Here is a 16,144-nt window from a genome sequence, read left to right on the forward strand (position 1 = left end):
GATCCTTAATGCCCACAGACGCACAGGTTGGAGGGGGTGGAAATGTGTGCGCACATAACCTGGCGTAGGCGAATTCCTCAGTAGCCCATTTACCCAGAATATTGTGAGACTGAAAGAACTCTGATAGGGTTTGAAATTGATGATCTGAGGCTTTCACAAATCAGATGTTTTTAGCCCCTTAAGCCTTTCCTCTAGCACATGATTTACCTTAACTTTATTTGTTTGAAGCTTGATTTTTCTGTGGCAGCAAGCACAGATTTTTTTTTTTTTTCATTTGAGCCTAGAAGAATGGAGCTTTTTTTAACTCATTAAACTCTATTGGAAAAATTTGTTAAAAGGAACCTTGCTAGAGATATCAGATTTTAAACCTATTGATGACAATGGCCAGTACCTTTTAAAATAAAAAAAAAAAAGAATTTTGTTTTCCTGAATGGCATGGAGTAGTGATATCTTTCAAAAAGAAAACTATGCCATCTTGTGGAAAGCTAAAGTAATGATCTTCTCCCAGAGGCTTTTTATTTCTGTAAGGATTGTAGCACTGCAAAAAATGTCAGTGCTGGGAAAAGTTTGGCATAGAAATCACATGGTGGTTCTTATAAGAAAAGAGATTTATGCAGCACAGCAACTAGGTATTCAAAATTATCAATAAAAAAGACAAATGTTTCTGTATATATCATGAGCTCAAGATATAATTTTGAGTTTCAGATCCTTGGCTTCTTGTTTGCCTGCCCAAGACCATATGAAAGAAGGGCAGGAGCTTGCATTTAAGGGTGGGGGATGGTTGCGTACAGTTTCTTGATTTCAGTAACTTATTTTGGTAGGAATATCTTGAAGAGATGACTCATTGCACTTGACAGAGACACTAATTGTGCATGTGAAACATGCACAGCTGAAAATGAGTTTTGAATTAGTACTTCCCAGGGGGCAGTTCATAGCCTTCCTGGTTAATTTATAGAGCAACCTGCACCTTCCTAATTGATAGCTAGAAAATGCTACAAATGGTGGTCTTAGTTTCAAGGGAGGTAAAAAGATACTTTTATCAGTCCTGGACTGTAAATGCCTATGGGCTGTCTCTTTTTACAGTGTTGTAAAATACGAAGGATGTGTAAAAGTGTAGAAAAAGTGCTTAAATTTTTCCTTGTGGAGGCACAAAGAAACTGTACCTCCTGGGAAACCTGTCTCTGTCCATTAGCCTTCATGTTTGGCCTGACATCTGCACTTGCCTTTATTCTCTCTTTTTAAATGGGGTTTTCTGTTTAGGCTTAATATTGTCTTCCTGTATTAAGCATGTATTTTCAAATTCCTTGTCCGTATTGGCCTGGGCAGCAGGGCTTTACTTCTAGAATAGAAGAATCTTGCTTCCTTAGGTATTGGCTTACTTTAGGCTTTCAGAAGATCATTGGAAATGCAAAAAAGGGGAAAACTATAATCTAGGAATAAAATCTTTTTAACCCTCCCCCCTTCCCCTCTAAAACAAAACAAATAGTTTAATGTAGTTGTAGTAGAATGTTCTTTGAAGAGGTTTGGGGGTTATGTTTTTTTGTTTTTTTCTTTTAAGCACAAAGGTGCCCTTAATTTCTTCGCCATCTCACCAGCCTGGTAAACATTTCAGTAGCTTTCAAAACTAGGAATTGAAACAGATCTTCTGTTTGAAACATCCAATGAATAATCAAAAAAAAGTTTCTTTTGTAGGGAAAGAGAAAAAGAAGTCAGTCTTGCCAATCATTGCAGTATAGCAGAAGTATATCCATCTTTCAGTCTTTGCAGCTTCTGGGCAGCAATGGAGAGTGATGGGGACAGCAATTTCTAAATTGTTTGGTTGTTTCTGAGTCTGGCTGTCTGCCATTAGCAGCATTAAAATGTATTCCCAGCTATGAAGAAGCTGCAGGTAAATAATGCAGGTGCTCTAAAACATTCTGCTTCAAAAGGCGTTTTGGAAATAGCAAATTAACATAGTAAAAATACATAAACAAATAAATTTAAAAAGTGTCTTTTTCATTTTGTGCATTGGATCTTTTGAGGAGTATGTTTGCTCACTCATTCTCTCTCCATAATTGATGCTTACTATTGACATATATTGTGTCATTAAGTGACATTATAAGTAATAATGCTATTTTGTGATGTACATCATAGTATGGATTTCCATCTACAGGAAATCAGCTTCTACTTTGTCCCTGTATGGAGATAAATCTAAGAGACTGGCTCTTTTTAGTGATATACAAAGTTATAATTTTTTTATTTGTTTATAATGGATGTATAATATAAATATCTGGGGTAATATAATTACATTTCTTGGGGCCTTCAAAGCTATCTGAGTTTCATCATTATATCCTGAGATATGTCTTTCAATCCTAGATATTCCACATATCTGGGATCTTAGATGTGAACCTGCCATGCAGGGTCAGGACATGAGTGACTGAACAGTAGGAAAGACGTAGAGGAAAAGATTTTCCTTGTAGCTTGCCTTAGAAAAATGTATCACAAAGTTTTTCATCCTTTGCGAGAGAATGGAAACAGCTTTAAAACTTACCCATAAGTTTCCAGGTCTGTAGTAAAATAATTACATCTTGAATTTTTGCATGTTATCAGTGTTTTATTCATTGAGATACACTGTACAATGCTTTGCAACAGGCTGCTGGACTTCTACAGGATTTGGAAAAGAGAAGAAGAAACACAAGAACGCTTTTGTCTCAGATCAAATCAAAATATCTTCTTGGCCCGTAAAGTTCCAGTACTGACAGTGAGCTTGTCTGCTGCAGAATCTCCGATCTTTTGGGCCAGGAATTGCTGCTGGGATAAGAAGAATATCAATACCAATTATTACAGCAGAAAAAGTGATGCAAATAGAAATCGCTTGGGCCACGCTTTTGCCTTGAAGCAGTTATGGACTTGTGAATGCCACGGACACACGGGCGATACTAGTTTTGTTGGTAGGTAGGTGCATGTTAGTGACTGCCAACCCTGCAGGAAGGTTGTGCGTTGCAGATGCAGCTGGAGCCACGTGCTGTGTTGCCCAGCGTGAGCCAGCAGGGCTTCGCTGGCGGTCGTGCTGGGGCCAGCTAGTGCTGGAGCTGGGGCCAGCTGACCTCTAAAACTGCGGTGCCCACAAGGGCTGTGGCCCACCGTGAGCACGGAGGTGCCTCTGCACCCTCCTGGGGTGCAGCAGTGCGGGCGTGCTGGGGCTTCTGCTGCCTGCTTGTATCTGCTGTCGCCTACGCATCACGTGAGGCCACCAAGTAACACGAAACCCCTTCCAAACTCTAACTCTTGTGCTCTTACAGTTTGCAGCTAGTGCACCAGGAAATGCCACCCATGTTTGAGTAGCTCTTGAAAAAACATAAGTGTACCTGACTTTTTTTTTTTAACATGATGTTGTTTCTTGCCGTAGTGGCTATTTAGGAAGAGTTTTCTATCTGCTTCACCAAATCGAAGTGTCAGCATCATCTTTAGTACCATTTCCATTGAGATACATGTTGCAGTTTTCCTTGGCTGAAGTGTGTCGTGCTATATACCACCAGTTAACAACCCGTGGCGGCTGCGCAGAATGCAAGCCAAACCTAGCAGTTGCTGGAAGAGTCTTTTTTTTTTCTTGGGGGAGTCTGTGCTTCATAATATTTTACTTTTTTTCTTTTCTTATTTTAAATTAATCACAATGTATGTACTGCTCTGTGGTACAGCATGGTAAGTTGTTTCTGGGCCCACAACACTGAACTGGATTGATAAAGGAGTCAGTCCTCAGGAACAGCCAGAAACTGGGGGAGGAAGCCGTTTTCGGCATATTCATGTCCCCCAGGCAAAACGCTCCTGTCACCGCTCAGCGGATGAGTGGATCTGGTGCTCTGAAAGCTCCCAGCGTAGCTCAGCCTCTGCTCGTGAGCCTCTGCTTGCGTTGCTGGCAGACCTTGCCCATCGTGTCAATGCGCTGCTGAAGGAAGCGCAGCTCCTGTGTCCGACTGCAGGCCGAGCGTTCTCCCTGCAAAGCAACAGACGGCCTTTGCCAGCCCCAGCTTTAGAACAGGCTGTTGGTCCTGAACTGTCTCTTGCATATCTGTTCATCATGTTGCTGCTACAAAATGAACTATCAAATGGTATTTGTGTATGTCTCTAATTATTTACAGTCGCTTGCCACTTTAGGGTGGCTCAGGGTAACAGCCTGTTCTCATTTGCAATGTCACAAAGCTTGCCCTTCTTTTTAATAGAATTATAATGAGAATATTGAGAATGCATCTTTTATATATATATGCAGACACTCTGAAAACGTACATCCTTGATGAGCTATTTGTACATCTCAGACTTGCTGAACAGTGCAGTTTATGGAGGAAGTTAATTTAAAAATCAATTAAAACTGAACATTGTATTGAATGACAGCAATATTTAGATGGCCCTAACCATCATTTGTATTTATTTTAGTATTTGTTCTCGCTCTAAATTTCATTTTAAAAGAACAGAGGTCTTCCTCACCAAAATTTCCTGCATTTCAGCAAAGACAAAGGGAATGGGGGGGGGTAATATTTAGCTCTGAGGAGATTTAAAAGCACAAGATAGCAGCACCATGTTACCCCTACCTGGATATGCATTACTCTGTATGCTTGAAGACCGTAGCTCCACAGTGCTGTGGGAAGCCAGTGTGACAGTACCTGGGTCCTCAGAAACGAGAGGCCCACCAGCACTTGCAGCTCAAGAGTTCTGTACTTTTTGTTCCCTATTCATTTCAGTCTCTTTCAAAGAACGGAAATCGATCAAAAGTGATTTAACTTCATTGACTTTGCATCCTGTTGTAAACATAATTTCTACAGAAAACAAATTACTCTTGACAATGTTGTTTCTAAAGAGACATGAATTCCTGACTGTACCAAAGACATAAGTTTTTTCCATTGGTTCGGTAAGGTCAAGGGTTCACCTAAAGGTTTTTGTTATTATTTTGAAGTTGAATGTCATGCATACTACATTTGAAATTTTGTACAGCACTGCTGAATAAAGTGCTGCTGGCTGCTTTAGAACTACTTATATCTGTCAGCCTGCACAACAGCCCTCAGCAGAAAAATAACTATAAAACATTTCAGGTTAAACATAACCAAATGCAGAGCATTAATTTTTAAGAAATGAATGCTCACATGCTTTCATGCCCTGTAAACTCCTGCAGGGCTTATATTTACTGACAAAGCATATGTGTCAGGGGTCTTTTCTTGTGTTGTAGAGTAATAAAACATCCTTGAGTTATCCTACCGTAAAAGCATAGCAGAGACAAAACAGTTCCCCCCTCCTCTTTTTTTGCAAGATAAACCCTAATTTGAGCATCATTCTAACAACCATCCTGCATTAGTTTCTGGTGAACTCTTTGACTGCCTTTTCTTCACTAAGGAAGCATATTTTCTTATTTCACTGCATTAAAATGAAACCTCCAAGACAGCATTATTATCCCAAAGCAATGTCCATAAACCATCTCTTTAAGTTGTGAGGTTAAGGTGGCATCTGAAATCAAAGCCTATTTCTTAATGAGAAGACCAGAAAAAAAGAATGAAGTGTTTTAAATTTCTTCTTCAGAACTCTTTTTAGGGAAAGGCTCTTAATAGAGTAATAGTAACTACTCCATTTTGCTCAGCTGACGTGTTTTTTTCACTTGTTTCACAAATAGAGTAATGAATAAGAAATTGGGGATCAAAAAATTTTGAGCCAGCACAATGGTCCTGCAACATTTTCTTGCCTTGGTAGAGCTGATTTGGCCTCTCCAGCTGAGAGCAAGGAGGTACCACTGAGACAGAGAAGTATTAACTCAAAACAAGAGAGCCGCTTTTGTCATCCTACATGGTGGAGTCTGCAAGTCTGGAAAAATGAGACTCCAGTGCCTTGGAGAAGGAGCAAGGATTTGTCAAAGCAGAAAGGTCAATATTGGACTGCTGTAGAGATGTAATTTATTACAAAGGCTATTTTTATAGTACTTGTAAAGCCCTCATATTCTATACCACAAAGGTTTAATTTATAATCATCTGCTTCAAAAAATGTTTATTAGTCGATTTCTGAACTCTGTTGTGAGCTGAACATCGATGTGCCTATTTTTGTGTGACATTTTCAGTAATTCACATAATACAACATCAACTGGAGCAGAAAGCTGGAAATGTATAAAAATTTTATTAGTATGTTTTTTAATTATGCATTTTGGATTTTTGGTGGTGAAGAATTTTAATGTGATGACTGTCAGAGTATTTCTCTGAGCAAATGGGTACACTGCAGTCCACTAATGTAAATTAAAGTGTTTACTTGTTCGTTAATTGTATAGAGTCTCTTTATTCTTTCGTTACTCAGTTTAACTTTCATCATCTCCAATATTTTCATCTGAAATCAATGCAAGTTTTCTTCACGTAGCAGGCTGATATGTTGGAACGTATTTCTTTCTTCTAACATGGTGTCTATATCTTAGGATATTAGATCTTCCGAAGCTTAAAACAACATGATAGTTTGTTTTATTTTTAATCTCCTAAAGATAAAGTAGGCAGAATTTTCAGGGTTGTGTTGGCTGCATAAGAAACGGTTAATTATGTGACCTACATGCTTTGTCTCAGGCACAAGTCTGCTCAGTGTTCTGTGATAAAATGCCTTATTAAATACCGTAATGATTTACGTCGATCTGCAGAGAGATATAACCTTTAAAAGGAAAAAGATAAAGGGAAACAAAGGGAAACTGCTCAAATCCAAGTTCTGTAGGCTCAGAAGTAGAGAAGCTATTAGTAGCATAGATTAAGTAAAGAAAACATTCTGTAGTAATGTAAATATTCATAGTTGATACGCAACAGCTGTGTGATCTAAGAAACAATCAATCTGTATTTTTTAAAAGTTCATTAGTTTGTTGTTCTCAAGCTGATGTCCTAATCCAATTTTTGCTTGTAATGGGATCTTTTCTACCTGTGCCCTTATGATCTATTTTCCAGTACGACTCTAACATCATTCTTGTATAACTGATTCTCTTGTCCTCTGTCCAGTAGGAACTTGTATATGCTTTGGTTTGCTTGAGGGTTTTTTTTTTCTTTAAGGTATATGTTTAGCAAAGGCTCAAATGTGGCATTTGCTGAAGCGAAGCTCAGTGTCCGACACAAGTTCCTTCCGGAGATCCTCCCGCAAAAGCGCTTGCCGAGCAGAGCTGCACCTTGCGGTGAAAGGTTTTGTGGTGCCAAAGAGCAAAATTGTGAACCGCAGTTGCAGAGCCTTAGGTGGTCTTTTAGATCTGAACTGCACTGTGAGAGAGCATATTACAGAGTTTGGATTACAGCATTTATGAGTTTGGTTCTTTTGACTACAGATCATTAACTCTTTATAATTAATTGGATTTGCAGCTGTGCAAACATAGGTTCCCTGGAACTGTAAAACCGAACAGTCGTACCTGTGCTTTCATTTCTGTTTGCATATCTTTTCATGATGCAGAGTATGATGAGGTGCTCTTTTCTCTCTGGTCTTGGAATTTATTGGGTATTTTCTTTGCGTAATGTCCTGTGTAACCTAACAGGATAAGGAAAAGTGAGGCCTCCAGTGGAGAGGAAGATACAAGACTGTTGCAACTTGAAGGACATTGTTTTGTTCAGCTGTCTCTGACGCACAGTGTTCATGATAGTATCTTTGATCCTTTCCCATCCTAAACAGCAATGTGATCCAAACACAGTGTATAGTTCTTACATTTGCTTTTCATCCTGCTGTATTATGAACTTCCTTTGGTTTGCTTCAGACATAATTTTCCTTGCCAACTCATCTACATTCAGATGTTTTTCTAAATCAGCCTTTTTAGAGTTTTGATTTTCAGATAAAGCAGAGGGTCCTGACAAGGCAGAGAAATCAGTAACGTTTATTTTGTAAGTTAATGCTAAAAATGCATAGCATGATACCAGGGGCATTTGTTTACTTTCTAAGAGAGAGAAGAAATGAGGTAGTCTACTGTAAGCCAAAAGTGGCTAGCCGGATTATCTTGAAATTCTGACATAATAATTAGCTACGAGCCTCATGTATAGGTTCTTAACTAAATGGCATGTTTTAATGAGATCATGGACCCTGAGTCAAGGAAAGCTGCACTTGGTGGTGTTCAGCTTGGCCTGCCTTGGCTTTATGTATTAGTTCCAGGGAAGAGAAGGTGCATTAGCAAAGCTCGTTCAGGTCAAAAGGAGCACTTTCTCTCTTGGCTAGTAAGTACTGTTGATGGGACCTGGGGAAGCATGATGTGGTATCAGTGTACTAAATAACTAAGCAGTTCTGCTTTAGCTGCTAACTCAGTTAACCCTGATTTAAGAATTGGATCATACCTGACTAGGCTGCTGCTTGCTTCTGCTGGTTTTTGTTTCCTTTTGTTTTAAAGAGCATCTCTGTTGAATAATTTAAAAAAAAACAACAATAAAACCTGACATAGGTCTTTCACCAGCGAGTTCTGGAATTGCTAGCAATACACAGAGAGGGAGGCAGGCGTGCATGCACATGCTTCCCCCCAGCTGTCCCCCAGTATAGATATGTGTATATATAATTATCTGTTATAGTGATGATAAATGAACTATGGTATGTATCACATGTTTCTTTGAGTCACCATATTATCTAGTGCTTTAAGCTGCATGATGGTCTGTAGTTACTTCTGAGTGATACCGGCACGCATATTCAGTGAGATCCACCCAAGAAGTAAAGGTGGCATTCCCTAAGTGGGGGGGAGAGAGCAAAAGCCTGTTGAAGGGAAGATTTTGGGCCAAGAAAGGCCAAAGAACAGCAAAGAACGGATACTCTGTTTACAGAGAGGTTGACTTGCAATTCAAATACATGATTTTGGGTTATCTGGTGCATTTAGAACAAAAGAATGTTTCCTGTATGTGTATGCTCAGGTATGCCAGCAAAGAGTTGTTTTTGAAGGCGGTTGTTAAGGTTTTTTGAGTTTTATTGTGGATTTTTTTTGTTTGTGGTGAGTCTTTGGGAAAATAGTTTGTTTTGATAAAGCTGTTCTGAATCACTTTAGATTATGGTAATGGCTTGTTCAATAAACAAGCAAAGACTGTCCTGCTGTGTGCTGGAAGCCAACTGGGTTTCTCATGTCTGCCGGACTGGGAAGCACTGAGAGGGACTGGAAATGGGGAAGGAGGCCAGACCCTCCCCATGAGGGCGCATACATGGGGTGGACAACAGAGCATCCTCTTCGGCTCCCTCTGCAATCACTGCAGTGGGCTAAAAACGGAAAGAAATGGAGCAGTGCAGCCAATGGAGAATTTAAAGCATAGAATAAAAAAAGCCAGGAAAAAGAAAACAGTTCAGCATCTTTATTAACAAGAGATGTGCCTGCTGTCAACCTGAACTGGTTATCTTTCACCAGGTTTTTGCCGCCTTAATGTGTGCTCTATTCAGCGCAAGGACTTTGATTTACCTCTGTGTTTGGAAAGCAGCTAATAAATTGCAGATGATGTTGTGATATGAAGAATAACGAGGAAGCAATGTGCTTATTAAACACATTTAGCCTTTACTTTGCTAGTGCTCTGTTATTTGCTTTAATATGGAAATACTCATAAAAAAATCTTTCTTCTGACACAATAAAATCTATATTTAAAGAGCTTGCAAAGATTTAATACCCCAGTAGGCATCCCAGTGCTTTCAACAAGATTCATGAGCATCAGATGTGCCAAAAACAATTTTGCAATGTGGGATTACATGACCTTAATAGATGTTAAAAACTGGGTATTTTAGTATCTTCAGGTACAGCCTTGGAGTGGCAAATGCTGTAAATGGTGACTCCGCCATTGTTTCCTCTTTCTCTTCCTCCACTGCCTCTTTTTAAAATTTGCAAGGCCGCCTTGGTTGCTGGCACTGCCGGTCAGGAAGCAGGTTGCACGGGAGCATTTGCGTATTGGTGCCTTTGTCTGAGAGGCAAAAAAGTCCAAGAAAAATCCTGGGGCGCGGGGGGCTTTGAACGTACCCGCACTCGCAGAGGAGTTCCACACAATTTGCACGGTGTATTTGCTGCTCCTTGCCTGGCACGAGATGCGCCACCAGCGCCTGGCTGGGGCAGCTAGCAGGGGCACGGGGCCAGCCCTGCGCTCCCGCGCAGCCGAGCTGGCATGCCGCGTTGGGTGTCCGCGCGCAAGGGATGCCGCGTGAGTGCTGCATGCGAGCCGGAAGACTGAAGGAGGAAAGGAGCTTTCAAGGGAAGAAGGGCAGAACTCATTAGTCTTTCTACCCACCAGTGGATTTTATTCCTCCCCTAGTTTTCCAAAGTCGACATATTACACATATTTAAAATGCCTGGGTGTTTTGGGGTCTGTTTTTGAGGACAGGGTTCCCAAATGGCACACGAGTGATGACGCATCAGCTCGATCTGCTCATTCGCTTCACCGCGGTTTTTGGAAGATGGCAAATGAATATTCACGGTCCACTTTAGCCCCCTCAGACGGGTTTGTTACACGAGAGCGGAGTGGTGGCCGTGGCCGTGGCAGGGACGCCAGTGGCAGCAAGGCAAGCTGTGTGGCACCAGGCGGCAGCCTGGGCCGGGAGCGCTGGTCTCTGCCCTTACGGCACCAAAATTGCTCCAAATGAGTGACAGATCATTGGATTTACTGAAGCAATCGAAAGTCAGTTTGTCAGAACAGCTTAACGTTTCAGAACAAAAATATGAATAATACTAAAGAAAGTAAAATGCTGAGGGCACAGCGCTCCTTCGTGTCAGTCCTTGATCCATTTTGGGAAGGGGAGGTTCGGGCTGAAAGAACAGAGATGTTACACGATAGCAGATTTTCCGTTATTAATTGTAAATCTTCTCACTCCTGCTTTGGGACTTGTGCCTGCTGGGTCCTGCACCTCTGCACCCAGCGTCATGGTTAGCAAAGCGGATTTGAACCTGAGAAGTGGATGCGACTTCAAGTCGGCACTGGCGCACCGTCTAATTGCTGACTCAAATGAAGAATTTCTTCATATTAGCCAGGGAAACTGAAGTTCAGTAAAGGGATGGGGTTTGGTTTGGCAGTGTTTGGTGGCGGTGTCTGTTGCCATCATTAAACGCCTAGAAGACAGCAGGAATTGTGTGTTGGGGGGGGGGGTATCAGGAGCTATTACTGGTGAAATTTTAGGGACCGTCGCAGAAGTTCAGTGTGTCTGTGAGGAAGGTACAACATGAAGTCTGTTGTGCATGCTTGCTCACAGTGCATTAACAATTTAAGAACAAGATACTCACAGTGTTCTCTGGATGAAACCTTAATCTCATAGACAAACTTCACTGACTTCATTTGAGGTCTGTATTTTATCCACAAAAAAGCCTGAGAGTAAAATTTTTTTTCCCCCCCAGACTTAAAGTTTTTTATTATCTACCCCAGTAAACATAGCGTAGTTATTTCCAGTCAATTCCTCCCATTTTGTTTTGTTTGCAAAAAGCACCATATGCGCAAAGTAATGTCGCCTTGGATTGTTCTGCCAACTTAGTGCTCTGGTTGGCTAAACATCTTCTGCTAAAAAATTGTATAATTAGTTTGTTTTATTTTAAAGGTCACTTTTAATTTTTTCTAGAAAAAGCTTGCTCTCCTCTTATGACAGCTTTTCTCTTTGTTAGTGCTTTGAATTTGTCGTTGTTGGCTACCTTAGTTAAACTTACTGTAAAACTGAGTTCTGTAATCCACAATGAATTCAATTTTCTGGTTAAAAGCCAGGCAGTGAGATATACTGTAAGTTTGAATTGCACAGTAACAATAGACCTAATCCAACAATATTCTCTTTCTTATCATTTAGATCCCAAGACACTGGCCAAAATTTCCATTCTACTATATCTTAGTTGTGCTTTTTCCACTATTCCTTTGTGTGTGTGTGTGTGTGTGTGCGCGTGTGTGTGCGCGTGTGTGTGCGCGTGTGTGTGCGTGTGAGAGAGAGAGAGAGAGATCTACCAGCAAGATTTAGTGCTCCCTTATTTCCTCTTTTATATTAACAAAAGTATTTTAGCATGTTCCATTACTGTACTATTTACCTCCACAGACACCTTTCCTAGCAAATCATTTATTTGTCTTTGTTATTTCCAATGTTTTCACTTTACCATTCTCAAATTATGTTTTAATTTATTGACCTGTGAGCATAAGCTCATCTGCAAAGCCTTGACTCTGTTCCCTCGTGGCCTGGGATCTTTAAGCTTAAGTGACTACTGTTTAGTTTCTGTTCAATGCAAAGATTTCCATAGTTGGATGCAGCTGTGTCAATGCGTAGTGCTGTGATACATGTTCAAATGTTTTCTGGTTTCTTTTTAGTGCTTTGCTGTGCGCTCTCTGGGCTGGGTGGAAATGGCAGAAGAAGATCTCGCTCCTGGAAAAAGCAGTGTTGCTGTGAACAATTGCATCAGACAACTCTCATATTGTAAGAACGACATCAGAGACACGGTTGGCATTTGGGGAGAGGTAAGAACACAATGACCCTCCTGTTCTTCTTGGGACATTCCTCTTGTGTCATAAAATATCTTGAAAAAAAAACTATATAGGCAAATGCATCCATACTTGTTCTTTATCCGTCTGAAATGCCAGGTTAAAATTGTATTAGTCAGAGGTTAGACATTAGAGTACCCAGGTTTTCTGTGCAGTCTTTAACAGAAAAAAAAATGTTTTCAAGTCCCATGTTGGGACTTCCCTTTCTCAGCTGGCGCTCTAGAAAATACAAAAGAGTTCAAGGACAGATTTGACATTTTTGTTCCAAATGGCTCAGGACAGCAAGTGCCACAACGACCTCAATTTAATGTTTGCGTCTTTGCTCTGTGTATTTTGTAATGCACAGTAAAATCTAACAGTATAGTAACAAAACTACCAATGAATACTATAGAATACTATTTGACAATAAAAATAATTTTCTGAATTATAGACAAGAGATCAAAGGGAGGGATGCTGAGTAAGCTGGAAAAAGTCAATTCTGACTAGCACACATCTGTATAATAATAGTGTTTAGACACACACAAGCAAAACCATTGAAATCAGTGGCAATTTTTCTTCTGACTAGAGGTTTTAGAGTAATGCTTTGGAATACCATTTTCACACATGTTTACCAGTGAGGAAAGGACTTTAAGGAAACCAAGACTGGCATGTCCTGTGCTCCTAAAATGTGTGCGAAGACTGAGACTGATGGTCAGATGGCTTATTTTAAGATGATTTTTTTACCGTGTTTCAAAAGAAAAAGAATTTTCTCATCTGTCTGTTTGCTTGTCTCCAATAACTTTTGAATCTATTGACCAATGTCGTCCACATTTGAAGGATGCCAAATTCCTACAAAATGAGGGGAAAAGAGAGAGCGCAGCTCTTCTCTTTTTTAGTTTGCTGACCAGTGAGTGCACCTTTGTCAGCCGAACTAGCCGCGGGCTGAGCTTGCTTTCTCTGGCTTGGCTGCAGGAGAGGGTAACACTGAGGGGGCTCCTGCGCAAACACGCAGGAAGCTCAAGGTGTGGAAAAGAGGCACGTGTGGGACAGAAGAAAGGATGAATGGTATGGAGGGGTTAGTAAATGAAATAGGAAGGAAGGAACAGCGGGGTTTATAACGGTGAGAGGCACAGAAGACATAAGAAACAAATGCATAGGAAAGCAGGCTTCGTTATTTATTTGCTCTTGGAACAACTTACTTAGGCTTTAGCCAAATCTTACTCTGTTCGTCTCTCCTGACCTATTGCCAGGAGAGTTGCACTGATGTGGATTTACTGTGCAGTGATCTGAATGCAAAAGTGACGTAAGAATGAGTGTTGTTACCTTCGCTGATATTTGTGTGTGATCTAAGAGAAGCAATGCTGCCAAACAGAAAGAAATGTCTGTCTCAGTGAAAATTTACTGCTGCGGTCTAAGGCTTGTGTTCACTCTCCTGGCTGTGACCGCAACGATGCAGAGACACTTCAGAGAAGCAGTTGGGAGAAAGGATGTGTTTAAAAGTGAAAAGAAAGTTTCAATGGGCACTATCCCTTATTTTGGAAGGATAATACCATTCATTTGCATTTCAGTTTGAATGTAAGGCATTTTTCTATTTAAAGGAACTCTTTTTTTTTATTTAAGAAATGTGTATTGTAGATATAAATGAGCAAGATAACACTAGACTTCCTTCTCCTTGTTTCCAGGAAGAGTTTTACTTAGTTAATGTAGCTAGACAAACAATTACAGCTGTATTGGTTGTGATTTTTAGGACTCACTGCTAAAATTGAGAGGAAGAAAATAATACTCTATTTACATGTGTGTAATTTCATCCATTTTTCAGATCACAGAATTTTGGTTAACTTGAAATGTATCATTTGCTTTGAAATAGAGTTTTATTTTGCTTTAAGAGTTAATGTACACTTCTTTTCATATTCCCCTCTGTCAATGCCGTTGTGCTTTGTTTGAAACCCTTACTGTATTTCAAGCCAAACTGGTGAAAAGTTTCAGTCCCTTTGAAAATATATTAATTAATTAAAAATACTCTTCTTAAATTTTGTTCAGCACAACAAAGCAGTACGGAGACACTGTGCTTGAATAGATGCCTCCTAAAATAAATAGTCTTCTTGATTTTAAAAGAAATCATTAGAACCCTTTTTTACTGTTGGCACAGTAATGTTTCAAGAGTGATTGGAAGGAGCACATTTTAAAGAGGAATCTGAAAAAAGTGTGCTAGTCACTGATATATCAGATGGAACACATACAGCAAAAAATCTATCATGAACCAGAACTGATGACTGCAGGTCGGGGTTTTAAGATTGCCTAAAGATTTATTTTACCTCTAATGCAATGAAAGTGAGATTGGGACTAGGACCATCCCCAAGTATTTGTGACTTAAAAAACAAACAAACAAAAAAAAACACTTGGGTTAAATTCTGACCCAACTGAAACTTTGTCATTGGCTTTAATGTGGGATTTCATGCCCGCCACTCCCCCCCATAAAGAAATGAAAATATATAATGAGTCATTCCTGTTTCTTATTTCCACAGCTCTGTAAAATCTAAGAAGAAAAATGTGACTAGTCTGTTGGTATTGCTACTTTGCCATGCATTATATTCCTGCGCCTTAAAAAATCATTTATATGAAAGAGGTATAGTGTTGCCATTGACCTGTCACACTAAATAACGCTTCCCTGAAAGGCTACTGGGACCAAGTTTTTCCTTTCCCTTCCTGAGTTTCCCAGCGTGGTTCTTCCTGTGAGAGCCCTGCTCCTCCTGCAGCCTCAGGTCTTTGCTGCTTTTCAGCACTCTGAGACAGCGAGGTCTATGTTTGAGCTCCCGCTGTGTCTAAATCATTTCTGGTTGCCCTATGCAGTATTTTCATCTCTAAAATAGCTTTTGTATAATAAGGCAACAAAACTTAGCAAAATATATTGCTTCTGCCTGCAGCCAAGCTATCCCTTGGGTGTTGCAAGGATAATTTCCTGTGACTTATGTTCCTTATCTGCTCATTCCCCAACCTTTTCCACCTAATTTGCATTCACTTTTATTAGCCTAATCCCAGTGTATTTTGTGTGATGAACAGGAATTTACCTTCTTGTAATAATTTCCTTATGGAATAAATGTATAAGTAGAAAATGGATTCAAAAAGCAATCTCTGTGACACTTGGTGACATTCCTTACACAAATTATTTAGTGCTTCTGACCTCCAAGCAGATTTCTCACCCTCTTTCTTTTTCGTGATTCTGTTTTCTGTTTGGTCTCCGTCATCGTCCTGGTCTGCCTGGTACTATCCTGGCTTCTGCGTTTTATTTCCCATTTTTCATGTTCTGTATGTCATAAGAAGATGAGTAATGCTGGTCTGCCCCATTTACATACATGGGTATTGCAGCGACTTCTGTTACTGCTTCTCTAGGACCAGTCTATATATCCAGCCTTGCATCTCTGCCTCAGCTCTACTTTTTCCATCAGGCGAAATGTTTTTGTGTAGACATCCCTCCATCCCCCACGCCCCCGCAGCGCTCGCGGGGCCAGCGCGGTGCTGCAGCTCCTCTTCTCACCCCTGCTAGGAGGTTTGGGAGTGGGAGAGGTGGTGAGCACCTGCACGAGGCCTGTGCTCCTGCCACGTGCCCGGGGCAGATTAGACATCATTAAAACTTGAGCCACTCTAATCAGGCAGGAAGAGGGTTTCTGTGCTGTTCAGGTGAAGAGAAAGGTCATTTTTGAAACATTTGTCAGTATGAAGGCAGAGCCTTTCCGCTCCTTCTGTTCACTTATAGATTCTGGCACAAT

At 40.4% G+C, this 16,144-nt stretch overlaps 1 protein-coding gene across 3 annotated transcripts in view; it reads left to right on the forward strand.

Moving 5' to 3' along the window:
* APBB2 (amyloid beta precursor protein binding family B member 2) overlaps positions 1-16,144 on the forward strand; it is a 204,249-nt gene that overhangs the window by 142,242 nt on the left and 45,863 nt on the right. For all 3 annotated transcript variants that reach the window (XM_067298115.1, XM_067298117.1, XM_067298116.1), the window contains one exon: positions 12,228-12,374. In XM_067298115.1, the coding sequence (XP_067154216.1) occupies positions 12,228-12,374 (147 nt within the window). The remainder of the gene's footprint in view (positions 1-12,227; positions 12,375-16,144) is intronic.

Source organism: Apteryx mantelli, chromosome 5 (assembly GCF_036417845.1).
Source record: "Apteryx mantelli isolate bAptMan1 chromosome 5, bAptMan1.hap1, whole genome shotgun sequence".
NCBI lineage: Eukaryota > Metazoa > Chordata > Aves > Apterygiformes > Apterygidae > Apteryx > Apteryx mantelli.